The 27,634-nt window shown below is 40.1% G+C and overlaps 1 protein-coding gene across 4 annotated transcripts in view; it reads left to right on the forward strand.

The window, feature by feature from the left end:
* The window catches only part of LOC141333814 (solute carrier organic anion transporter family member 1C1-like), a 59,018-nt gene that overhangs the window by 18,680 nt on the left and 12,704 nt on the right, over window positions 1-27,634 (forward strand). Inside the window, exons 9-15 of one of the 4 annotated variants that reach the window (XM_073838960.1) lie at window positions 52-247; window positions 2,786-2,951; window positions 5,829-6,013; window positions 6,202-6,266; window positions 6,351-6,468; window positions 8,405-8,646; window positions 9,133-12,494. The exons of the other annotated variants lie outside the window; for them this stretch is intronic. Of the exons in view, the coding sequence (XP_073695061.1) occupies window positions 52-247; window positions 2,786-2,951; window positions 5,829-6,013; window positions 6,202-6,266; window positions 6,351-6,468; window positions 8,405-8,624 (950 nt within the window). The 3' untranslated portion in view covers window positions 8,625-8,646; window positions 9,133-12,494. Of the gene's footprint in view, window positions 1-51; window positions 248-2,785; window positions 2,952-5,828; window positions 6,014-6,201; window positions 6,267-6,350; window positions 6,469-8,404; window positions 8,647-9,132; window positions 12,495-27,634 lie in introns of those variants that run through there. 4 annotated transcript variants of the gene reach the window in all.

Consider the following 27,634-nt stretch of genomic DNA (forward strand, 5'->3'; position numbering starts at 1 on the left):
ATATATATATAATTGAAGTATCATGAATTCATTGATATTTTGTCTTTCCAGGAATTTTAAATTTACCAGCTGTGGCTTTGGGAATCGTCACTGGGGGGTTTATAATGAAGAAGTTCAAACTGAATATTCTTGGAGCATCCAAGTTCTGCATTGCAGCATCTGTTCTGTCTTTCTCTTCGATCCTTGTTCAGTATTTCCTGCAATGTGACAACTTACATGTGGCTGGACTTACAGTGTCATATCAAGGGTAAACACTAAAATTCATTGTGTTTGTTACCATCATTCTCTCTGGCAGATTTGAGCAGTTAATGGAATAATGGAACTTCATCTTTTAACCTTCATGTTCTGTTTGGTCTCAGAGACTCCAATTCTTAATGTGTAATATAGCAATAGCAATTTTGATAATAACTACTTACCCTTCAAGCATTTATACACTACCAGTTAAAAGTTATTTGTCACACTCACACACCACTTGGACTGTTTTCATTTTTGCCTTCTTTCTCTTCATTAGTCAACAGTTAGGTTATTAGTCAATATGTCATTTAGTTCAGCTGTGTGCATCTCATTATTGCTAGTACTTACATTTTTTATGTTTCGGTTCACTTTTCGCTGCCAACAAACTGTGACAGAAGGCAGGGCCTATGTAAGATTTTTTTTAAATTGTGTTTTGGTTAGTGAGTTTACAGTTTTGTGTGCCATTTTCACGTCATCATGGACATCTCTGCAGTTCGCCTTTTGTGTGTTGAGCAGGGAAACTGATCCCTTGAAGAAAACCTGGAGGCATTTCTAAACCTTGCATATCAATCTACCTTGTACACAAGTATTCACAGTCTTTGCCATGAACACTCAAAATTGAGCTCAGGTGCATCCTGTTTACACTGATCATCCTTGAGATGTTTCTACAGCTTGTTAGGAGTCCACCTGTGGTAAATTCAGTTAATTGGACATGATTTGGAAAGGTCCCATACTTAACAGTGCATATCAAAGCGCAAACCAAGACATGAAGTCCAAGGAATTGTCTGTAGACCTTTGAGACAGAATTGTATTGAGGCACAGATCTTGGGAAGGGTACAGAAAAATCTCTGCAGCATTGAAGCACTATGAGCACAGTGGCCTCCATCATCTGTAAATGGAAGAAGTTTGGATCCACCAAGAAACTTCCTAGAATGGGCTGCCCGGCCAAACTGAGCAATCTGGGGAGAAGGGCCTTAGTTAGGGTTGTGACCAAGAACCAAATGATCACTCTGAAAGAGCTCCAGCATTTCTCTGTGGAGAGATGAGAATCTTTCAGAAGACCAAGCATCTCTGCAGCACTCCACCAATCAGCCCTGTATGATAGTGTGGCCAGACGGAAGCCACTCCTCAGTAAAAGGCACATGACGGTCCACCTTGGGTTTGCCTAAATGCACCTGAAAAACTCTCAGATAATGACAAACAAAATCATCTGGTCTGATGAAACAAAGATTGAAAGCCTGAATGCCAAGTGTCATGTCTGGAGGAAACCATGCACCACTCATCACCTGGCCAATACCATCACTACAGTAAAGCAGGTGGTTGCAGCATCATATTGTGGGGATGTTTTTCAGTGGCAGGAACTGAGAGACTAGTCAGGATCTAGGGAAAGATGTACAGCAATGTACAGAGACATCCTAAAGGAAAACCTGCTTCAGAACACTCTGGACCTCAGACTGGGGTGATGGTTCATCTTTCAACAGGATAATGACTCTAAGCACACAGCCAAGATATCAAAGGAGTGGCTACAGGACAACTCTGTGAATGTCCTTGAGTGGCCCAGCCAGAGCCCAGACTTGAACCCATTTGAACATTTCTGCAGAGATCTGCACTGACGCTTTTCATCCAACCTGATGGAGTTTGAGAGGTACTACAAAGAAGAATGAGAGAAACTGCACAAAAAGATGTGCCAAGCTTGTACCATCATACTCAAAAAGACTTGGTGCAAAAGGTGTTTCAACAAAATATTGAGCAAAGGCTGTGAATACTTATATACATGTTTTTTTTAACAAATTTGCAAAGATTTCAAACAAACTTCTTTCATATTGTCATTATAGGGTATAGTTTGTAGAATTTTGAAAATAATGAATTTAATCCGTTTTGCAATAAGACTGTAACATAACGTACAAAAAGTGAAGCGCTTTCCGCGTAAATACTTTATGGAAGCACATTTTAGTTCATATTCATGCTGTCCCAAAACAGCAAAGTCGAGTACACTTAGACAATCTTAAGTTTATCTTAAGTAGTACTAAATAATAGTTTTAAGTATATTAAGTACAAAAGTAGTGTGTGAAAATGGCACTTTAAGTTCATTATGGTGCACTTTTTTCACCTGGGTCATTTTTTTTATCTCTATTTAGTGTAAATTAAGTTAAAGGCTGTATCAGCGATTCTAGGCTGAAACATAAAGTGTCACATTCAGCTGACCTTTCTTCACGATCCGCTCGCTGCCTGCCCCATGAATTGGCTGTAAAAAAAAACGCATCTCTGTGGTCAGCCTAGGCTCTGAGATATGCCAAAAAAGCAAAAAAAAAAAACAATCGGTGCTACCAACCATTCCACAGAAAAACAAACAGTGCTCCAACCAATCACCGTCAGGGGGTTGGTGTTGTGGACTTTCGCTCTGCCTCCCTCACAAAATCCACAACACCAACCCCCTGACGTTGGATTGCGAAGAAACGTCAGCTGAATGTGATAGTTTATGTTTCAGCCTAGAATCGCTGATACAGCCTTTAATATTAAGTGGTTTATTTATTCAGTGTATTTCTAACAGGGCTCCAGAGGTGTCCTACCAGCAGAATACACTCATTTCTCAATGTAACATGGATTGCTCCTGCTCTCTTAAGCACTGGGATCCCATATGTGCCAATAATGGCTTAACCTATGCCTCCCCCTGCCTCGCTGGCTGCCAAACCTCCAGTGGGGTTGGCAAGGAGATGGTAAGCTATTCCCACTTTTTCAGACATCTACATGCCTGTTGCTATCTGTTTTACCCACAGACAAATATACTGTTAATAGCAGTGATGGGAATAACGGCGCTACAAATAAACAGCGTTACTAACGGCGATACTTTTTTCAGTAATGAGTAATCAAACGAATTACTGTTTCCCCCGTTACAACGCCGTTACCGTTACTGACAATAAAATGCGCGTTACTATAACTGAGAATGGTTTTCATGCGAGCAGCGTCTCTCTCAGCCATTCTCTGGTGTGTGTGTGTGTGTGTATGTGTGTGTGTTCGGGGCCGAGGTGGGACACATAACCAGTGATGATGATTGGTGTGTTTGTAAACGTGGTGTAACTGAGAACGCGATGATTGGCTTAGACTGAGTAAATTTCCATTGTTTGCCAATCAGAGGCAGAGTATGCAGGTGTTCACACACAAGCACACGCACGGTCAGTCGCACATACCAACATCAAGGGGTGCTTTTCAATATCCCTCCTCGTTTCCTCGCTCCTCCGTCCTCCATCCTATGACCCGGAAACCGATCAAGCTCAGCCATCTTGTAGGACATCTCAATTCTTTAATTGCACCGTGAGGAGGCAAGGATCGAGTAGTGAGGAGTAGTGAGGACACAGGTGTATCCTACGCGGAAGTGTTTTATCGACTAAACGTGACTCACTCTTCCCCCTTCAGATATGTCATAATAATTTACATTTATATTTTACCTTTGCATTGTAAATAATGTCATATATTTAAACAGGGCATCTTGCTTTGTTAATAATTATTATGAATGCCTTAAATAACGAACTTTAACAACATATGGGCAGATCCATTTGGTGCAGCTGATGACGATTTGAAGTGACGCTTGAGTGGTCAAGAATATTCCAATATTCCTCCTTTGACTCCTCCGTCCTCATTTCCTTTCCTTAAATCCTTCCCTTGTATCCTAAGGGGGTGGAGCTAAGAAGCGAGGAAAGGAAGCAAGGAAAGGAAACGAGGATGCAAAACTAAGAAATGAAAAGCACCCCAGGAGTCACAACGATGGCAAGTCCAACAAGGTCAAAGGTAGCTTTCACAAACTGGAAGTATAAGCACTACTTTTCCCTCACTGAGGTGAAAGGCAAAAATGTTTATGTAACGTGCAACTTATGCCCCCCAAAAAAGAGTCTCTCTGCATCGGTCTGTGCAATAAATATTTAAAGTTCTTAACCATCTACTGTGCTTTATTGTTCCACTATAGCTGGGGTCGTCAAGCATTGCGTACAGACAGACGTAGCTTTCAATGAGTGAAAAACGTTGATGGAAAACGCATTATGTTGGGGTTACGTCGCAAAATATTGTAAATATATTTGGATACAATGGATATTACACAAGCAAAGCAAAAACTGCGCAATATGTTAAAGTGAAAGTAAAAACAGCGCTTTCAGCATCTGACGTGCACATTCTCTCAGAGACAATGATAGACGAATATACTTCATAAGCTGATATTAATTTACTTAATATTTACTCAATTTACCCTAATATTTCTCTTGTGCGCCGAACATAGTAGGGAAAAATAAAAAGAAACGTATTTTGTGTAGGCTTAAGGGTTGTTTATGAAAGTTGGTGTTTAAAATAAAGCTCTTAATTTTCATTGATGTCTGCAGTATTATTAGGGGTTAAGAAAGTCTTAATTATGATTTCAGGTTGTCTTAAATGTGGTGACTAAAAGGCCAGAATTGCGATGAAACTTTACAAGGCTGTCCATTGAATAAATATGAGCGCTGCACGTTTGAAAGTCAGCTGCGGCGCTGCTTTGTGTACCAATCTGATAGCGCCTCCTGCTGGAAGAGAATGATCTTTAATCAGCTCTAAAATCAATCCATGGTTTTAAGCAGCAAACACGTAGAGTTGTAAATGTGAACTGATGGATCGACAAGATAATGTGTTATACAAATTTAAACAATTAAGGCAGTAAATATATGTTTATAAATATAATTTTATAAATATAATTAATATAATACTTGATTGAAAATAATTGTTTAAATTAATATGAGAATTGATACTTTTGATTCTTGAAGGCTGGAATGTGAAGTTTATAATTTAAGAAATCTTTTTTGTTTTGTGAAACCTGCATCTGAATTGTAATTCATGCTTTTTACAGTCATTTTAATTATTTATTTATTAATTAATTTATGTTTTGTTCAGGTCTTTAAAAATGTATTTAAATGTCTAGAATTTAAGATAAAATATGCTGCAGATACCCTGGTCTCGCAAAAACCATAAATAGTTTTTTATATATAATTGTCCGGACCTCGGCTGGTGAGCAGGGTTCATTACTGGACCTCGAGCCGTTTTAGTTGAAGACCCCTGCACTATAGTAATGATAATATTTATAATAATATGTTGAATTTGATAGTTGTCTCTGACATTGTCCCACAACAACATTAAAATAGTGTAGATTAGTGTACAATGTTTTATATTTATTTTATAGTTATATTAGATTTTTTTTAAGTAACGCAATAGTTACTTTGCCTGGTAATTAGTTACTTTTATAATGATGTAACTCAGGTACTAACTCAGTTACTATTTGTGAGAAGTAACTAGTAACTATAACTAATTACTTTTTTAAAGGTAAGTTCCCAACACTGGTTAATAGTATGCAACATCCATGTATAACAATGGTGGCGCATTCGAGTACACAAACTCAAACGTGAAACTGCTGACATATCTCCTTATGAAACCAATTTATGACCTACATTTAATGTCATATATTTGTTGTTGTTGTAAATTTGAAATGATGAAGAAATTATGAATACTGTAGTCTCAGACATTCAGACCATACTGCATTTGCTGGTAATGTAAAAGCTGACATAATCTGATTCTTTTCAAAGGTATTCCACAACTGCACCTGTATTGGAGAGTCGCTTCTCCTATATGCAAATATGTCAGCAGTGCTGGGCCAGTGCCCTCGCAGGAGTGATTGTGACTACATGTTTAAGTTCTACATGGCGGTGACAGTCATTGGCTCATTTTTCTCAGCTTGTGCAGCCACCCCAGGTTACATCATTCTGCTCAGGTAATGATTGTTCCCAACAGTGCACTTTTGAAAGACTTGATTGTCTTTAAGAAACACTATGTAATATAGTATGCAGAGTGTAATACAGTAATGTAATACATTGTTTAGGACATTTCTGAATGAGAAACAGATATTGTAATCTTCGTTTTTCAAATGCATTTATGTCCTCATGACTGTTCCTCTGTTAGATCCATAAATCCAGAACTAAAGTCTTTGGCTATTGGTATGCATACTTTGCTTTTGCGGACTCTGGGTAAGAAGATTTCTTTTATAGTCATTTTCAACCCAAGATTATAAAACAACAGAGGAAAAAAGTTTATTTGAGGAACTTTTCTAGGTGGCATTCCCCCTACAATTTATTTTGGAGCCTTGATTGACAGGACCTGTCTGAAATGGGGCACAAAACAGTGCGGAGGGAGAGGAGCATGTCGTATCTATGATTCCATTGCCTTCAGGTTAGTAAACTTTTATTTGGCTACTTTGAGAAATTCAACATATTAAAAAAAATCAATAAACAAACAAACATTTTAACTTTTGCAGCTAGTAAGAAATTACAGTACAATTAATTAATATGTTTATTTTATTTATTGGTGTTGGCAAAGGTTATCTGAAGTTTATTCCTAAAAATATGTGGCCCTGGACCCCAAAACCAGTTTATTCAAATTCAAATAATTAGGATATTAAGTAAAGATTATGTTCCATGAAGATATTTTGTACGTTTTCTACCATAAATATATCAAAATATGCATTGCTAAGAACTTCATTTGGACAACTTTTTTAAAAATGATTTTCTTAGTATTTTGACCTTTTTTGCATCCTCAGATTCCAGATTTTCAAATAGTTGTATCTTGACCAAATTTAGTCTTTTCCTAACAACAATGCAAAGCTTATTTATTCAGCTTTCAGATGATGTATACATCTCAAATCTCAATTTCAAAAAATTTATGCTTATGGTTTTGTGGTCCAGGGTCTCATATGTATGTTACCATATGAAATTTAGTCAAAACTTTTTAAGGGACAAAAAACCAAGCTGTATGATACTTTAGTGTTTTTGTTGCTGTAAAACTTTTATGTTAATGAATGACAAGAACAAACATAATATTTTAAAGAGGTCGTATTATACTCTTTAACAAAGTCTTGATTTAGTTTTGGGGGTGTAGTAGAACATGCTCTCATGCTTGGTGGTTTGAAAAACGCCATATTTTTTACATAATTTACATTATTACAATAGCTTTCTCCCCAGCCTGGCACAAATGGCTCGATTAGTTCTGGGTTTGATGAAGGCCCATGTTGTGATTGGTTAGCTGTCCCAGTGTATTGTGATTGGCAAACAGCTAAAACAGTGATTCAGCACTGCCACGCCCCCTGCCAATCAGCAAACTCTGTGTACAACTGCTAAAATATCATTAAAGTGATTCTGACGTTTTAAATATGGATTTTTTTTTTTTTACAAAAACACATTGTTTTGCTACAGGAGGCCTTTATTGACTTGGTTTGGAAGGGCCAGGATAATTTTTAATATAACTCAGATTACATTCGTCTGAAAGACAGAAGTCATATACACCTAGGATGCATGGAGGATGAGTAAATAATACCCTACAGTAGCATTGGGTCCTATCGTCAGCCTATGAGATTGCAATCCATCATACTATCATACTAATTTATTTAATTATTTACATGCTTAGTTTCATTGCCCGAAACCAGCTCCAGCATAAGGCTAAAACCAGCCTAATGTTTTTACTATGACCTAATTTGTATTTAATATGACAACAATTGAGTAAAAACATTATAAGTTACTAATTATAATGCTTAAATTTCCTTAGTTATTTAAAAAGCAGCTACAGAAAACGAGCAAAGAACATTAACATTATCAAGGAACATCATCAGTGATTAGCCTAGCCTAGTCTAGTGCAAGTTTATGCATTTGAAAAAAAAAAAAAACACTACACATCTAAACTGTATGATAAATATATCTCTTACCACACACTGCACACATCTGTGGCGCATTACGGCTCTGATGCGGCCACTGGAACTGATCGCCACTCTAGTCAATGCTGTGGCACGTCTGTGACGCTCTACGGTTCTGACTCGGGCACTCTAGTCAATGCTTGTGTTTATGCTTGTGTTTATACCAGCCGTCCCATGGCACATTGCAGTGTCCAAACATACACACCACAGACTGGCTAAAATTCAAAAAGTGAAAAAGCATAATAGGACCCCTTTAAGAGTTACCTGTTTAAGCCCTGTAGCGCCACCATGAGCTCAAATTAGATATTTCTGCAACCCTTGTAAAAAACAACGGTTCTGCTTTTGTTCCTCATACTGAGCGTATGTTTTCATTACAATTTGCAGTCATAAAATATGATGTTTATACATTTTTTTGCTTTACAGAAATTCTTTCTTGGGTCTTATTTATGGTCTGTATGCTGCATCCTTTGTACTGTGTGGAGTGCTGTACAATAGACTGTCTCATCGCGAAAAGAAGCGAGCACTGAAGGCCCAATTAAAAGCACCAGAACAGGATGGCAATGGTGTTTCTTCTGGCAATGGGAATGTAACTTCAGCTATCATAAAATGCGATGAAAATCCAGACCAGGAGACCACTATCTGAAGTTAGGCTTCATAAGTCAAAAGTGTGTATTGTTCCAAAATGCGTTATACAAATTTACCTCCCATATCTATGTGAAATGTAGAGAGTTTGTCTGTGAAATCCGAGACTAGGTTTAACTGATTGACCTTCTGCCTAAACAGATTTCAGCTATTTCCTAAATCTAATACACAAATTTGTATTTCTATTATTTATACATTCAAAGAACAACATTCAAGTAGTATCAAACAACTATACTTAAGCTATAGAGTCATTATAATCAAAAAACCTGGCTTGAAGCTGACTTTGAAGTTTGAAAGTAGTGGTAGCCAGTCCTTTGTTTCTCTACACCTTTCAACGATCTGTTAATCAATCTGGTGATGAACCACTTTTAAAACAACACCTAAGGACAGTTAACTGACATTTAAAGTCATTTAAATTTTAATGGAAAGTAGCTGACACAATCAAGTCTGTATGGTTCATGGTATATGCCAAATAACACTAGGTACTCTTGTTTGATTTTACCTAATAGGTGTTTGTGGTGGGCAGTCTTGCATATGAAGAAATGGTGTGGTTGAAGACAATAACCGCTGTGAGAAGACTGCATATGACTGGGTTGTAGAAGACCCTCTGAAACCCTACTGCAAATCTGCACTCACCAGTGTTCCTTATGTCCTTCCTCAACCACCTTGACTTCCACCTCCCTGCAATCCTACAATATGTGACAACCTTTACCATGAGTAAGCTACTGTTGGGTATTTTTTGCACTGAGGTCAGTAACCATAAGAGGTTTTGGAGGTACACGCATCTTTTCACATTTTATTAACATCTCATGGTTGTGGAGTGTGGTAAAAAGAATAAATTTTATGTCTTTGGTGAAAATTTTCCAGTTTGACTACTTTCTTACGATAGTAGTATTGGTGTAAGTTCCTCTCTGGAGTGCTTAGCTTACCTTACATGTTAGCCTATACCATTATTTTTTGGTTATTTAAATGATTATGGTTTAATATGTTTTTTTTTTTTTACTTTAAATCACCTCATTTATTATATGAACAAGTACAACACAAAGCAAGGATTCTGAGTCCTAGATTATGCTGGCCCATCTGTCAGCACAAAAAGGAAGAGGTGGCACTTCAGTTCCCAAATTTGTGCTGTGCCAGAGCAAACTGAGCAAAAAACATAATGAAAGTCAATTTATTCCTTTTTACCAAGATCCATATTTAATTTTTCTAGAAATATTCATATTTCTAGAAAACCATAGGAGAAATTGGTCATGTGACCACATACTTTTGAAGAGCCATCCAATTTACTCATCCCCCAAAGAAGAGAGAAACATGGCATGAGGGCTAAACACATTTTAGCTAAAACAAAACTGATAAAAATTTTATGATCAAGGTTTTTTGATTGTTGCTTCTGAACAATTATAGACATGTTTGAAAATATTTCACAGATGTTTTGGTGCTTTAGTAGGCTACACAGTGAGTCTATACAGTTAGCATAATGTTAGCTCTAAACTGTGGGATCATGCTAGTCTTTCAAAATTGACGGGCTGGGGTGATTTGTGCCAAAGGGGCAGGGTTAAGTTGTGCCAGTGGGATGTTAAGTAATAGTCCGGATCTAGACCATCTTGACCAGGGCTGACCAACCCTGTTCCTGGAGATCTACCTACCTGCAGACTTTAGTTCCAGTCCTGCTCCAACACAGCTGTCTGTAATTATCACATGCTACCTAAGAGATTAATTATATGGTTCAGGGGTGTTTGATTAGGGTTGGAGCTGAACTTTGTAGGATGGTAGATCTCCAGGAACAGGGTTGGGCATCCTTGATCTAGACCTACATACCCACAGGGGATAATCTGTGTAAAAAGATGACCGTGCCTCATCAGTGTTTGATTTACCTGCTGTTTGTCAGCAGTGATGGGAATAACGGCGCTATAAATAAACAGCATTACTAACGGCGATACTTTTTTCAGTAACGAATAATCAAACGAATTACTGTTTCCTCCGTTACAACGCCGTTACCGTTACTGACAATAAAATGCGCGTTACTATAACTGAGAACACTGAAGCGGTTTTCATGCGAGCTGCGTCTCCCTCAGCCATAGGACCTCTCTTTCTCTGGAGTGTGTGTGTTTGTGTGTGTTCGGGGCCGGGACACATAACCAGTGATGATGATTGGTGTATCTGTTAACGTGGTGTAAATGAGAAAAATTGAGTAAATTTCCATTGTTTGCCAATCAGAGGCAGAGTAGTGCGGGTGTTCACACATAAGCACTGAAGCACATGCACGGTCAGTGGCACACACCAACATCCAGGAGTCACAACGATGGCAAGTCCAACAAGGTCAAAGGTAGCTTTCGCAAACTGGAAGTATAAGCACTACTTTTCCCTCGCTGAGGTGAAAGGCAAAAATGTTTATGTAACGTGCAAATTATGCCCAGGAAAAAAGAGTCTCTCTGCGTCGGTCTGTGCAATAAATAGGCCTATTTAAAGTTCTAAACCATGTATTGTGCTTTATTGTTCCACTATAGTAATGATAATATTTATAATATGTTGAATCTGATAGTGTCTCTGACGTTGTCCCACAACAACATCAAAATAGTGTAATTAGTGTACAATGTTATATATTTATTTTATAGTTATATTAAATTCGATTTTTTTTTCTTAAGTAACGCAATAGTTACTTTGCCTGGTAATTAGTTATATTTATAATGATGTAACTCAGTTACTAACTCTGTTACTATTTGTGAGAAGTAACTAGTAACTATAACTAATTACTTTTTTAAAGGTACCTGCCCAACACTGTTTGTCAGTTTTTTAAGTGGCCTAAGTCACAATGGGATGTTCAGAAATGTTCATAAGTAACTTCTTTCCTATATGTTACATAATTGACAGACAGCGTTCTAATTATTCACAGATATCATATATTGTGTATTTGAGTTTTTTTGTGTTTTCCGAAAAGGTAGAAAATATGACATGCCAATAGTTTAATAGGGTAACCTTAAATGAGCAATTTTGTATTGAATTTGTCTTGATTTTATATAGCATTACAGTTCATGATATTAAAATGTTCAGTCCCACTTTACATTAGGTGGCCTTAACTACTATGTACTTACATTTAAATTAATAATTTGGTCAAATGTACTTATTGTGTACATACATGTTTTTACATTGTATTTATATATTTTTAAAACCTATATGTAATTACATTTGTAAATATTTTCTGTAATTACCACTGTTGACCCATCCCTTACACCCTAACCCACCCTTAAACATACCCATATCACCAAACCTGTCCCTAACATTACCCATATCCCACCTTAATAGAAGCAAAAGTGTTTTGCAATGTAATATGACCACGTTAAGTACATTGTACTTATTTTTTGATGTAAGTACATAATAGTTAAGGCCACCTAATATAAAGTGTGACCAAATGTTCTTTTTAACTTAAATAATCACTTGCACAATTTACCCCAATGTATTCTCCCCAAAGGCACAACTTAAGTTGTGCCACAAGACCACTTTTTTTTCTGAAAGCTATAATTCTGAATCAGTTTATTTCAGATCCAAAGTTATTGTTCCCGGGGATGCACCACATCCTGAAATATATGTACATGCTTAAGTTGGAGGGATTACTGTCATGGCTTCACTATAAAGTCACTTTGAGTAAAAACTGGCACAACTCACCCCACTTTCCCCTACTCTGTTAATGTTTAGTTATATTAATGTGTACATTTTTTTATTGTTGTAAGGTAGGTAGGTTGTTAGGTTATTTGGTAAAGTGTTATGATTATGTACCTCTATTTTTGATTTGGTAGAGGCTACTAGTGGTTGTTGGTGCTGTTTGGCCATTTTAACCACCTGAGCTGAAGTAATAAACTTTTGTTTAATTTGTCTATGGCCTGTCCTGCTTTTTCTTGGCCAACCACCAAAAGTATGTACCATCAGTGCAAGAGGATTGGACTGAAGAAACTTACTAATGGTTCTTGTTGTAAGAGAACAGTATAAAGTGTAAGTTTCAGAAAGTAGTAGCACGCTTATGTTTTTGTACTTTTTGTACATTTGTTTTATCTACAGCACCATTTTAAAGCCTAAATGTTTATGTTAAACAACTTTAAAAACCTGCAAGACTTTACAAATCCTTTGAGGTTCATCAAATATTGAATTTGTAGAATTAATAGGTTGGTTTTGTTTGCATTAGCATGTAGCTAAATTTGTTAGCTTAAAATTGCAAATTAAATAAAAGTATTTTGTATGTTTACAAATACTATTAAAAATTGTGTGCAAATTGGGACATTATTGCAATTTTATTGGCCAAAATTTGTTTTCTATGTGCATTTGATTTTGTAACGTAATCACCAATACCAAATATATTAGTATTTAGTCTTTAGTAGTAGACTTTCAAAGAGTTGCTCTCTCCTAATAATATTCAACTGTGTTTTAGAGATCACTTGTCCTGAAGGAATGATGCATGAGTGTTGAGAGTTTCCAAATGTCGAGGCAAGTGAGAATTATTGAAGCATTCCCACAGTTCAAGCCCTGCTTCATATTTCACCTCTTAATTAAAAGATTGAGTTTCAAGTGGAAAAAAAGTCAGTGCATCACCTTTGTCTAACATTTTCCACTGTGTTTGTGTGCCTGCAATCTCTGTGGTTGGTTTCTATTTACTTTATATATCAAACTATTTAGATTTCCTCTTTGGGATCTTCAATCATTCAAAATATAATTGAAGATCCCAAAAAATATTGCTATAATTGTGGGTAAATCCCAGATTACACAAGAAAGTCCAAGCGGAAAATACAGAAAACCCAAAAGAAGTGTCAATTAATCCTATTTTTTTCTAAAGTAAAACAATACCCATTTTTTTCATTGATTATTTCATGAAATTCTTATATTGCAAAATTAGATTCAGAGTTTGTTTTTATTTGCTTTTTGCCGTTAAGAGGAGGTGCACGTACAATGGAAAGACTTACAAGGTAAAGGAAATAGTTCACATATTTACTCGCAATAGGAATTTTGTTTGTTTTGTGCAGTTTTAGAGGCCCCTTTAAAAGACTTTACTGTAACTAAATTTAGTACAAAATACACTGAACAATGTATGAGTATGTTCTCTCTCTCTGATGGATTCAGGTGGGTGATCGGTGGACAGACCGTTCATGTCTATGTGAGTCTTTAAGCTGTAGTCAGACAAGAACTGAGGTTGAGAAAATCATAAGTCACATCAGTCTCACAAATCTGAATCAAGCTTATTACTCATGTGAATAGCTAATAAGAAGTCTTTCTGGTACTATCTTCTATAAAATAAAGATGGGCGTACACAGTGTTTTTGAGGTCGTACGAGCTCGCATGCGATTTTTTTGGTTATCGGAGGAAATCGTCTCTACTCATATGGTCGGGGCGTATGGTGTGTGAGAAATTACGAGACGAGCAGAGTGCCTTACGAGCCCTTCCCGACCTCAAGATCATTTTTAAACATGTCAAAAAACTTCGGGAGCTGTTGGATTGAAGGCGTGACGTGTGTGCTGTTGAACGAGCCAATTTGTTCATCAAACTGGAAATGACCAATCAGAAGCTAAAGAAAAGAAAACCACAGAAAAAGATGAACATGACAGCGCCACAGCGACTTGGACTATCGAGAAAGAGGATAAACTTGCTGAACTTTGGCAAGAACAGTAAGCGCTATATGTTGTATCGATCGGTGATCGATCACTTATTGTTTGCTACAGCTATTGCTAGCTAGAGTGGTGGCCAACTAGCCCCCTCGACGTGCATAATAATACGATAAAACATACATTACAATGCTGTACAGTGCTGTAGCATTGCAGTTCCAATGTCTTTAATGCATATGCTTGTTAGCACTGCTGTAGAGGTGAAGTTTTGTCAAGTTTGCAACAAGTGTACACACGCAAGGGTGATCAGACGGTTCCTGCATGTGTAGCAAAGTGTCACGGCTCATATATTTTATATGCAGTTATGAGATAGACAGAGAGCAGTTGTATTTAACAGTACATGCCAAGAGGGACTGAACTTCTTGTTCCATCACCCGACTCTGCTCGAGGTTCCACCGTACACAGGGCCCACTGAGATACACGTAGAAGCTATTATGCTTCTACACAATCTACCTGGGCGATCAGTCTCTTGGGACTGACCTCAGGTGATTTGTGTTTAATACTGTGTTTGGTGCCAGGGTAATACCAAACAACTTTGTCTACAAGTCTTGTTTGAGGGAGTGAACTCTGCAAGACTGTAACATCTTCGGGGAAACACGTCAAGTTTTGCTGGGAACCATTGTGTCCTGAAGTGCACAAGGTGACGGGAACACAAATGGGAGAAGGGATACCAGTCACTTCCCCCACCTTTGCATGCCGTCAGCACTTTTTTCCTAAAGACTTCTTTAAATGGATAACAGTCCCCAGATCTGCTTTCTCCTCAGAAGGCTTCAAGTAAGACTGCTGCTTCGACCTCCAAGCTCTCAGCTTGAGAGGCTCAAGAGTACTCTGTTTCCATTACTGGCTGTATGAGGAGCAAGAGGGTGCTGGCTGGAGCAACCCCACAAGACCTAGACCAGCATGGAATGAACCTCTGAATCAGCTGACTGGCATGTTGCCTTCTAAAACCTCTCGAAGGCCAAGATGGCAGCGTCGAAGAGGAGGCCAAAAGGTGACAGCAAGGCATCAAAGAGGAATGATTTAATGTTTTGTAAAGCACTAACCTTGGGTTGTTTATAATGTGCTTTATAAATGAACAATGAATGAAAAAAATTACGATTCATTCTTCTTCTCGATGCCTCTCCTTAGCCACCAGTACTGCCATGGAACAGATGATGGCATGGACCATCTCCTTGGTGGCCTGCAAAAACTGGTCTGTGACCCAACAGAGCTCTTTTATATTGTTGTACCTAATCCTTATCCAGGTGTCTTAGCAGGTCGGCCTTGTATACATGCACCTCATATAAGTCTTGCCTACCAGTGCAGATGTTTTTTTTTTTTTTTTTTGGCAAGGCTTTGTGGTAAGTTTTGGGACCTACAGGGATGATGTAATGTTGGTTGAGAGATAAGTTGCTATAGTCATTCTCTTTTTTTCCCCAAGATGGAAGAGTAATTGTGGACTGTGAGGCTTGATGGACAGGATGAGAATGGCCTTTCCTTTGATCCTAATACCTTGATAAAGAAAGGCAGCCTAGATATTCCAGAAGCCTCTCACTGTAGAACACAAGATCCATGGGGTGGGGTTGGATCCACATCTAGGGTGTGGCGATGAATAGGTTTAGGGGTGGAGATGGATGGGTCCGGGGATCAGTGGGTGGATTTATGTAGATTTAGGTATCTGGATCCAACCTTGCCCTCTGGATCTTGTGTTCTGCAGTGAGGACCATCTCAGATGTTCAGGCTTTTTCAGGGGGTGCTTATGGCCTAGTGGTTAGACTTGTTGGACTTGTAACCTCAGGGGTCAGGGGGCTGAGTCTCAGTGCCGACAGGAGTTGCAGGTTGGGGGAGTGAATGAACAGTGCTCTCTTCCACCCACAACACCCATGGCTGAAGTGCCTTTGAACAAGGCACTGAACCCCCAGTTGCTGATTAACCCCCTGGGGTCAAAAAACGCCCTGGGGCGTTTTGAGGCAGTTTCCCAAAAGGAACTTCAATTACTCTGTCATTTCTGATTGTACAGATAAAAACAGTACATCAATCGAATCTGTAAAGGGTCTACTTTTATTTGTATATACTCACAAAAACAAAAAAACATTGTGATTTTGCAAAATAAAGAAAACAAAAAGGGTGTGCTGTCTGCCGCGTTGATCTCCGTGATCTTCATTCAGAAACGGGTCAGTAAAATAGACTATAACTCAGCCAATACACAACACAGAGACATGAGCAATATGTCTAGACAAAGCTTGATATGTATGCTTTTAAACAAAGTAAGTTTTATCAAAAACAAATATTCTGTGATAAAGTAATCAATATGAAACCAACACAATGTCCAGTCTCTCCTGTCTGCTTCATTATTTTTAAATTAGATCACGCCCACGAGCTGTTCTAGCTTTTCATAGTATAATCGTCCACGTGAGGGCGCCGCGCCAAAAGTAGACGCCCACATCACGGTAAACAAAGGAGAAAGAAGTTTCTTTCAAGTTAGCCCTTTCTGGAAGAAGACGCGCTGTCAAGAATAAAACTTACTTCAGAAGATGAACATTATGTGAGACACAGCGCGATCCAGCAGAGGAGATATTTACAGGAGTAAGTTTTTTTTCTTTTATTAGCCTACTTGTTAGTTATTACTGTGACAGAATGTGCACACATTTTACCAGTTAAGACTTTTTGCCAACTATAATTCCTGACTACAGCAAGTGAAACATTATAAAGTACATTTCATTTCACTGCATCTAAATGTCTCACGATGCCAGGATGTTTTTAATAGTCTATACAATAAAGAATGATGCAATATAAAGGTTATAGTGTTCACATTTAAGCTTAACAGTTATAATATGGCCTAGTGTCTAATACACACAAAGCATGCTTATGTTTATGACTATAAGATCATATTACTTTAGTTATTAATGTATCTTACAACAATAGGATGTAATATGAGGGTTTACACTGAGTGTATGTTTAGACAATATGTATTAGTAATACTGTGTTCTCGAGTGGATGTTTAACACGATAAACAATTATTATTAGTTTCTCAGATATAAAATGTCCTTTTTACATCAGTACAAATGCGTGAGTCTATGACTACAAAATCATAATATATATATATATAAATAAATAGTATGATGCTCCTGATATTAACATGCTCACAGATGTTTTTTTTTTTTTTTTTTTTTTTTTTTTTTTTTTTTAGTGATCTGAAACCTGCTCAACACATGAATCCTGCTGACATTTACTTGAGTCTCCTCAAACTGTTTTACTGAGAGCACTGTACCAACTTCAGATGTTAAAGAAGTTCACAAGTGAATCTCAAGTTATTTTGCGTGATAAATAAATCTATTCAAAATAAGCTACAAACATATTTTGTCCTTACATTCCTCCTTCATTCTTTCCTTAGTTCCCTCAAACATCTGACTGAATAACTAATTATGTGGCTCATTATACAGGTCTTTGTCTTCTCAGGTGTAAATCACAGAATTATTCATGATCATTCACGCCTTCTCGCATACAGCCATTCTAAACAAAAAGTGTCTTCAAAAATTTAAATCAATATTTTTGTGTTTAAAAATAATAATTTATTTTATGTTTTGTGTAAAAAAGTGAACTAGATGATTTTCACATCATTTGGTAGAAAAAAACTCTAGCCTACCACATCCAATTCTCAAAAGTCTTGTGAACAAATATTCTGTATGTGTTTCATGACCTTATTTCAGTGACTTCAAAAATGTAGTTTTTCACTAAGCATGCATAAACGTTGTTTTCTCAAAAACACAAACATGTACATTCATGTTGCTTACATATTTTTGTAGCCCAATTTGTGCTGATTACAATGTAATCAGATTTTTTGGGTCATTCATATGTTTTTAAGATACTGAAAAAAGCACAAATGTCAGGGCATGTCAAAACTTCTTCAGGGCCCCAAAACACCCTCAGACCTCAGAGGGTTAATCTCTATTTGTGGATCTCATTCTGTTTATTTGTAAATATGTTTCATTTTTGTGAATATCTTTAAATTTATTTGTGGATCATAATCTATTTATTGAGAATAATGCAACAAAAATATCTTCATACACAACAGGTACATCTAATATCTGATTTAACAGCCTGTTTATTCCAAAACAAGCTGGAACATTTTAGTCTTCCTTATTTTAGTGACACTGTTAAACAGACACTTTGTTAGCTGGATGTTCATGTTGAGGTCTGTTGTAGTATTAAAGGCACAGATATGAAATAAAAGCGATTAGCACACTTCTGCCAAACATTAATTAGTTCCATGACAAATAGCCATTTGGCCACTAGAGGGCATTGTCAGAACATTTGTCATTTGTCATGTTTTCTTTTTTTAGATTTTAAATCTATGTATGAATATTGACTCTCATACAAATAACAAATATTTTCATACTTGCAAATTATTTGCAGTGTAGATAACTGTATGCACACAACTATAGTGCAAAATAAAGTGGTTAAATTATGGAAAAAAATTCTGTATGAGTGGCTTTTAGCCCCATGCAATCACTAAGATGCAAATAATTATCTACAATGAAAGTGCAATAATTTGTGATGTGAGGAATGAGATATAATATCAGAAACTCTAACTCTGTCAGAATGGATTATTAATGAACCACACATTTTGTCCAAAGAGAAAAGATGAAAGAAGTTTATTTTGACTAGAAATAATTTAAATACAAAGGTATAGATGTGGAGAAGAAGGCCCACATGTGTAAAAAGTGTATAATAATAGTGCGAAAAAAGTGTGATGCATATTTTTAAAAACAAATTTATTCAAAATAACCAAATAGCCAAATGTTACGATTTTAGTAATTTAAAATCTGATTATTTCAGTTATTTCAAACATGTGTCTTAGAAATGTGACTCTTTATCTTGGATTCATTTAGCTTCATTATGTACTCCAAAACAAAAAAACGAGCAATGTTGTACAAAAGTTTTGTGTGTTTTTTTTTCTCCTGATTTTACAAACCTTTAGCCAAACAAAGCCAATGTAACATTTGTATATGTGGCCACTGAGTTCATCAGTTATTTTGTTGTGTTGTCTTGCGGGTGGGTAAATACAAACAGGACACTGCAGCTTGAAACAAAGTCACCAGTGCTTTTAAGAGAGGTTGTGAGATGAGAGAAATCATGCTGACTTGCAGTAAAAACTCCATGACCCACTTCTTGTACATGTCACTTGTGAATACAAGGTTAAAGGTTAAGCTTATACCTGACACACAAATGAATGAAAATATATGTTAGTAGTATGTTAGTACAAAATCAGTATTCTAACCAATATTGAGTACTGAGTTTGAATTGGAGTGAAGGGTCATTTCTCAGGCACAGGAACTAGAGTGAAAGTCACTGCTGCTCAATAAACCAAACACTATTTCCAGTGACAGCACTCACTTTTCACTGCAGCGCCCTGTCTCTGTTTGTCCAAAGCATATGAGATGGCATTGGTCTGCTCTGTCCTCTGTACCTCTGAGAAACCCCAGCCCCCCTCGCTGTAGAGCAGTGATCTGTTGACATGATCAGGAGATTGACATGACTGTTTGGTTACTGATTAGAGGAGATGTTATAACATTGAATGATAAAGCCTTACCTGTGAGCAAAGTACCAGAGTCCTCCATCCATTCTGAGGGACACAGGCAACAGCACAGGTACATACAATTTCTGCATCTATTACTGTCTGACTAACCATTTTTCTTGTTGTTTTTAAAAAGATTTTGTTGTCACGTTTTGCAGAGATGATTTATCTGTGTTAATATGAATTGTATTGTGTTCAAAACCTGTGTTGTAAACTTGTGGCAAGTAGCCCTAGTCTCTTTTATCATAAATAAACACTTATTTTCTTTTGCCAATAGCATCAAACAATTGGGTTTTCCTTTCTCTCGTCTTTCCTACTTTCTTTTCAAAAAGCATTCCGGACATCACGTTTCATTGTCTTCAGCATTAAAACCAACATCAACAAAGTTTGCCCTGCTGTCCATGATTCTTGAAAACTTTGATTTTTTCTAACACCCTTCCTCTTGCAGGAAATGGGGTGCAATTTCTGAATCCATGCTCAGCTCCACCCTCAGGGGTCTTTCCCCTCAGATGATTTTTTTTCTTACTCCCGTGAACAATGGACCCTGCTATTTGTACGACAATAACGTGATGCTGTTTATAATGATCTTGGTGCTAACACGCTCTGCACTGTTCTGTCATCTGTCATTCATATTGTTTGCTTCCAGGGCATCATGAGTGTGGAAAAGAAGACGGCACAAGAGCCATGCTGCTCCAAATTAAAGGTAATTTTGACTTATCTTCTCCTGCTTTTTAGTTTCTTGTTTACATTGGCCCATTATGATCAAAGACATTATATTGTTAACAGTTTAGTTAATCCCATCACTATGAAATAACTTTCTATTGACTTTCTCTGCAAAGTTGCAGCTCTTCGTCTGAGATTTTGTTTGTAAAGTGGTCCCAAAAATATATAGACATTAAAGTCACAGACAAATGTGTAAATTTCATTGCATGCTAAATATTAAACCAATTGGGAATTGCAGTATTTCAAAGAAAACAGTGTAAGTACATGTTTTAAATAACATTTAACTATAAATATGTATTGCCTATATATTGACAATTCATATTTAGACATTTGTGGGTGGATCATGTTCTTAGTTAATGCCATTAACTACCTGACACTTATATGAACTTGATGGGAACTGTCTTCATACATCCACCATAAATCACTTCAGCATCATTAATTTGCCACTTTAATTGATATCATTCATACATTAAATAAGGCATCAGTGTTCAAATACTTTTTGTTCATTAAATTTAGCATACCATATCACCACCCAAAAGGAGTTACTAAACATTCAGATACATCCAGTTTGCTCAAATATATTTCATTTTCAATGTTATTTCAAACCTGTTTGATTTTTTTTTTTCTGTGCAAAACAATCATACAATTTTGGAATAACATCAGGGTGAGTAAATTATTCATTTTGGTGATTTCTGGATCCCTTTAACTCTAGACTTTACTTAGTACTTAGATCCCAACACACAAATGTTACTCAACTGTACAAATATTACTCAAAAACCATGAGGGTTTTCCCATTCCAAAACAATATTCTACTAGGAAACTTTCTTACATTACCGCTAAGAAGAACTGAGTCTCTAGAAGATCAATATTTGGAGGAAAGTCAGAGTTCTAGTGGCAGTTGATGATTAGTGTACTTTCTTTTGTGTAAACTAATCAATGGCATGGCTTCTGACCCAAACTATAACTTTTTAATGGTTAACTCAATGAGAATGTGATGGTGGTAAAAATACTTTTTAGTTTTATTTGTCATCAAAATGTGGGTTATATGTCTGCAATGTGTCACTGCTAAGTCCATCTGTCTGCCATAGTGTTGAATACTGAATTCAATGACATTTACAACTCTGGATAAGAAAAATTATTTATAAAATAATGGTTTTGTAGGTGATTTTCAAAGTTATTCTTAATTGTTAATGGTTAACCTGTGAGTTATTGTCACTGGTTTCACTACCATAAAATGGTTGGGCCTTTGGGTTTGTTGGTGTGTTTTAAGGGGCACTTTTCAGCTGGTCAGCTGAAGATAAGCCTGGAAAGATCAGCCTTCATCAGCTAAAACCATCTTTAAACTTACAAACCTGTACTAGTTTAGACTTGTTTAAGATGAATAGGATTTAGCTGGGTTTAAATAATATATTCATAAGTATTTTATGGCAAATTGGTGGCTAATTGAAACAAGTATGTAGTATGTGAATCTCATCAGTACGTTTTCATATGATTTACTCATGCCCCACATACAGAGATCGGGTTGAAATATCATACTATTAATATGGCATAACCACATTGACTACCCTAAAAACAACTTAGCAACTTACTAGAGATCACCCAGTATATTAGCATTTAAAAATAATATGAATATAATTTGCTAGTGTATACACTCATACTGGGTTTTAGTTACATTAATTGTTAACCAAATATGTTTGTGTCTGTCTGTGTCTTTCTCTTCTTTAGATGTTTTTGGCTGCCATGAGTTTTGTGTACTTTGCCAAAGCATTTCAGGGCAGCTACATGAAGAGCTCTGTCACACAGATTGAGAGACGTTTTGACATTCCCAGCTCGCTGATTGGATTTATTGATGGAAGTTTTGAAATTGGTGAGAAAAAAAAATACTTATGTCGCTAAATATAGCTGAAAGCTAAAAACAAAAACCTTTATATACCAATACACTATAATGGCAATTTGTAACTAGAATTTTACACTTTGGTGAATTGGTAGCAAAATTATCTTATTTGCAGTGTTGGGCATGTTACGTTAAATCTAATTAGTTTTAGATAAAGTTACTTCTCATATTGCATTTTATTTGAGCAATATGACAACCAAAGGGGGAAAGAAAGTATCTCTAGCGGTTCAGCAGCCACATAGACGGTGTGTCCCTCCCTGCCAACGCTTCATTGTTGGTGGGGACACACACAGTCTACGTGTGGTCTGCTTGGGAGCGGAGCACGCACAGTCAGCCCTCGAAAAGGCTGACTGTCCGCAGTGTGAGCGTCTTCCACTGCGGGTGCTCCGTTCCCGGAAAGCCCTCTTCGAGGAGGGGGCTTTCACCAGCGTTCCCCGCGGGTCTGGCCCCGCTTCCGCCGAGGCGGAGCGGCAGCTGCACTCGTGGGGTTCGCAGCTCGATCTACTGGAGGGTATGGAGACGGGTGATCCCCTATCTCCTCCCTCACTCGGTGGATCGAGCGATCTCCTCTTGGATGTGGAAGCCCGCACTGCGGTTTCTTCCCCCCGAGAGGAGGTCTCGGGGCTTCTTCTGTCTTCCTCCGAGGAGGTTGATGTGGAGTTCCCTGAAGAACCCCAACCGCCCCCCCGTTCGCCTCACTATGTGGAGCTCATGGAGGTGCTGACTGGTGTGGTCCCCAAGCTTAACATCTCTTGGCCCGCAGAACAACATCATGAGCCGCAGCGAAGCAGACTTGATGAGCGCTTCCTGCGGACAAAGTCAGCACCCCCCAAACGGAGCCTTCCCTTCTTCCCCGATCTTCATAAAGAAGTTTCTAGATCGTGGGAGAAGCCATACTCCTACCGCCTCTTTAACCCCTCTGAAAACTATGGAAACGTGGGGGGTGCAGAGGAGTACGGTTATAAGACGATGCCACGGATAGAGCAGACGCTGACCAGCTATCTGTCCCCCGGCTCGGCATCGTCTTTGAAGGCTCCGTCCTTGCCCACCAAGCCATTAAAAGTCACATCCAGCTTGATGGGCAAGGCGTACACGGCAGCAGGTCAGGCTGGTTCTTGCCTTCACACCATGGCGATTCTCCAAGCCTACCAAGCCGACCTGCTGAAAGAGTTAAGCGACGGTGAGGAAGTGAATGTCACAGACATGCGCCGCACGGCAGATCTCGCTCTCCGCGCCACCAAGGAGCCCTATGGCAGCCCTGGTGGCCGCGGAGAGGCATCTGTGGCTGACCCTGTCCGAAATGAAAGAGAAGGACAGAGTCACGCTTCTGGACGCCCCCCTGCAGCCCACTGGCCTCTTCGGTGCCTCAGTCAACGCTGTGGTCGCCAGGCACCAGGAGGCCCGTAAGCAGGCGGCGGCGTTCCGGACGTATCTTCCTCGCCGCGTTTACTCTTCTGAGGCTGCTAGACGGGAGCAGCCTCAACCGTGTACGAGCTCCTCATTCAGAGAGGCACAAAAGCAGAGCGTTGCCGCCCGCGCTCCTCCGGCGAAGCCTAGAGGGCGGGGCCAGCAACGCTCTAAGTCGGGGACCTCTAAGAAGAGGCCTGACCTGAGGGTCGTCCTCCAATCTAAGAGGTCCTCGGCTAAACGGCCCTGACGGTTGTGCCTCAGGGCCGATGAGGGCAGCCCCTCTCGAGGGGGTTTGCGTTGCACCACAGTTTATGGTCACCAAACCCCCTCGGGGCCCTCAGGAGATCTGTCAGCTAACCCTGCCAGTGTTACAGGGCACGGCAATCTCCCGTGAACATTATTCTCTAGCCGTTCCGCCCGGAAACGTAGCGGACCTGGAGAGTTCGCAACCCCTGCGGGGGTCCTCAGAGAGACTGATTCAGGTGCATCCTGCCAGTAAGCTGTTACAGGTCACCGAATCAGTCCCTCAAATAAATCCAGAAACCAGTCTCGAGAGGCTGGTTCCCTTAGTAGAATTTCTGGCAGCATGGAAACTACTGCCAAATATGTCTACGTGGGTCCTGCGCACTGTAGAGAAAGGTTACTGCATTCAGTTCGGCGCCAAGCCGCCACCTTTCAGCGGGGTATTTCCAACTCTTGTAAACCCAGAGCAGGGTCTGGTAATGGAACAGGAAGTAGAAACCCTTCTGAGGAAGGAGGCCATCGAGGTGGTCCCGCCCCAAGACCGAGAGTCCGGGTTCTACAGCCGGTACTTCATTGTTCCCAAGAAGGATGGAGGGCTTCAGCCCATTTTAGATCTCAGGCAGTTGAACCGCTCAGTCAAGAAACTGAAGTTCAAAGTGTTAACTGTCAAACATGTTGTGTCTCAAATCAGGTCCGAGGACTGGTTTGTCACGATAGATCTAAAGGACGCATACTTTCACGTCTCCATCCTTCCCCAACACAGGAAGTTTCTCAGGTTTGCTTTCAGGGGCAAAGCTTACCAATACAGAGTGCTTCCTTTCGGCCTAGCTCTCTCACCCCGAACTTTTATGAAGTGTGTGGATGCTGCTCTGGCTCCTCTGCGACTCCAGGGCATCCGCATACTCAATTACATAGATGACTGGCTGATCCTGGCCAGCTCGGAACAGTTAGCGGTTCAACATCGAGGTGTTGTTCCCACTCACATGAAAAAATTGGGGTTGAGACTCAACACCAAGAAGAGTGTGCTTTCTCCACTACAGAGAACCACTTATCTAGGTGTAATTTGTGATTCGACCATGATGCAGGCACGAATGTCACCTGCTCGGATCGAGTCGATCCTTACTGCAGTAAATGCGGTCAAGCTAGGCCAGTCACTCACTGTCAAACAGTTTCAAGTACTGTTAGGTCTTATGGCAGCAGCATCCAGCGTGATACCTTTTGGCCTGCTGTACATGAGACCACTGCAGTGGTGGCTCAAAACCAGGGGGTTCTCCCTGAGGGGAAACCCATTCCGCAAGATCAAGGTCACGCGGCGCTGCCTACGTGCCTTGGCCATGTGGAAGAAACCCTGGTTCCTCTCTCAGGGTCCGGTGCTGGGAGCTCCTTGTCGCCGCGTCACGCTAGCAACAGATGCATCCCTCACCGGCTGGGGAGCGGTCATGAGTGGCTGCTCAGCCCAAGGCCTATGGAGCGATCACCATTTCTCCTGGCACATAAATTGCCTAGAGATGCTGGCCGTATTCCAGGCCCTGAAGTGTTTCCTTCCAGACCTGAGAAACCGTCACGTGTTGGTCCGTACAGACAGCACTGCGGTAGTCTACTATATAAATCACCAAGGAGGTCTCCGCTCACGCCCCTTATACAAGCTGGCGTACCGGATCCTCCTGTGGTCTCAAGGAAAACTTCTCTCTCTGAGAGCAGTCCATATTCCTGGACATCTGAATGTGGGAGCAGACGTCCTGTCGAGGCAGGGGCCGATGCCCGGGGAATGGATGCTTCACCCCCAAGTAGTGAAGCAGATCTGGAGAGTGTTTGGCCAGGCTCAGGTGGACCTCTTTGCGACTCGAGAGACATCGCAATGTCCCCTCTGGTACTCTCTAGTACCTCCAGCTCCTCTCGGACTGGATGCTATGGTACAGACGTGGCCAAGGCTTCGTCTGTACGCTTTTTCCCCGATCGCTCTGCTCCCGGGAGTTCTGGAAAGGGTACGCCGGTATCAAGTGCGGCTGCTGCTAGTAGCCCCATACTGGCTGGCCCGAGTATGGTTCTCGGACCTAATCGCCCTCCTTGACGGCTCTCCGTGGGAGATCCTCGTCAGGAGTGACCTCCTCTCTCAGGCCAGGGGCGCAATTTTCCACCCCCACCCGGAGAGGTGGAAGTTATGGGTATGGCCCCTTGGGGGGGCGCAACTCATAGAAGATGGTCTCTCAACCGAGGTTGTTGAGACCCTTCTCCAATCCAGAGCTCCCTCTACGAGGAAACTTTATGGCCTTAAGTGGAAACTGTTTGTTCTATGGTGTCGCGAACACCGTTTAGACCCAGTTAACTGCCCGATAGGTACAGTACTGGAGTTCCTACAAACTCGCCTTTCCGTGGGGCTAGCTCAATCCACCCTGAAGGTGTACGTGGTGGCTATATCTGCATACCACGCCCCTCACGGTGGCCTTTCAGTGGGCAGAGACCCCCTGGTCATTCGTTTCCTCCACGGTGCACTCAGGCTGAGGCCTCGAGTGAAACCGAGGGTTCCTACGTGGGACCTGGCCGTGGTGCTAGAAGCTCTATGCAAGCCTCCATTTGAGCCCATAGAGGAGATCTCAGATCGCATGCTTACTATAAAGACAGCGCTGCTGCTAGCTCTTACCTCTCTAAAGAGAGTTGGGGACCTACAGGCCCTCTCAGTGGCCCCTTCACATATTGACTTTGCCCCAGGGATGGCCAAAGCATTTCTCTACCCAAGAGTTGGGTACGTTCCCAAGGTCCCGTCCCTAGCACCACAGCCAATTACGCTTCAGGCGTTTTATCCTCCTCCATTCGTGGAGCCCGACCATAGGAAGTATAACTGTATGTGTCCAGTTAGAGCACTAGATGCATACGTCCACAGAGCTGCTGTGTGGCGTAAATCAGAGCAACTTCTTGTCTGTTTCGGCCCTCCAAAAAGGGGGTGCCCGGCTTCAAAGCCTACAATCAGTAGATGGGTCATAGATGCCATTTCTACAGCCTACGAGTCCTCTGGTCTCCCATCCCTGTTGGGAGTCAAGGCTCACTCTACTCGAGGCTTATCTGCCTCCAAAGCTTTGATGGCAGGTGTCCCTATCCAGGACATCTGCAGTGCTGCGGGTTGGTCCTCACCTCTGACGTTCGTCAGATTTTATGAACTCGACCTCAGAGCCGCTCCTGGCTCCTTTGTCCTCTCACCTTAGCAAAGCTAAGCTCAGAGATAATCAGCCCCCTCCCTAGCCAGGAGGTGACTTCTTGAGGCGCATTCTTTCTTCAGAAAGAAGAGAAGTCTTTTCGCCTTTTTTTCTCCTCGAGTGCCTGATGGCCGAGGATTACATTGCCCTCTTGTCCGTGGAATACTAGACAAAGGCTCATACCTCTCGCGTCCTGGCATGGTCACCAGGCCGAGTCATTTCTAGTCCCTCTTGTTCTGGCTCTTCCCGGACAAAGGACTAAGACTCCTCGTGCGCCTGAGGGCCGAGGAGTACCTCTTGTTCTGGCTGGCGACCAGACAGAGGTCCACTACTTTCCTCGTGTGCCTA

Source organism: Garra rufa, chromosome 4, assembly GCF_049309525.1.
Source record: "Garra rufa chromosome 4, GarRuf1.0, whole genome shotgun sequence".
NCBI classification, from domain to species: Eukaryota; Metazoa; Chordata; class Actinopteri; order Cypriniformes; family Cyprinidae; genus Garra; species Garra rufa.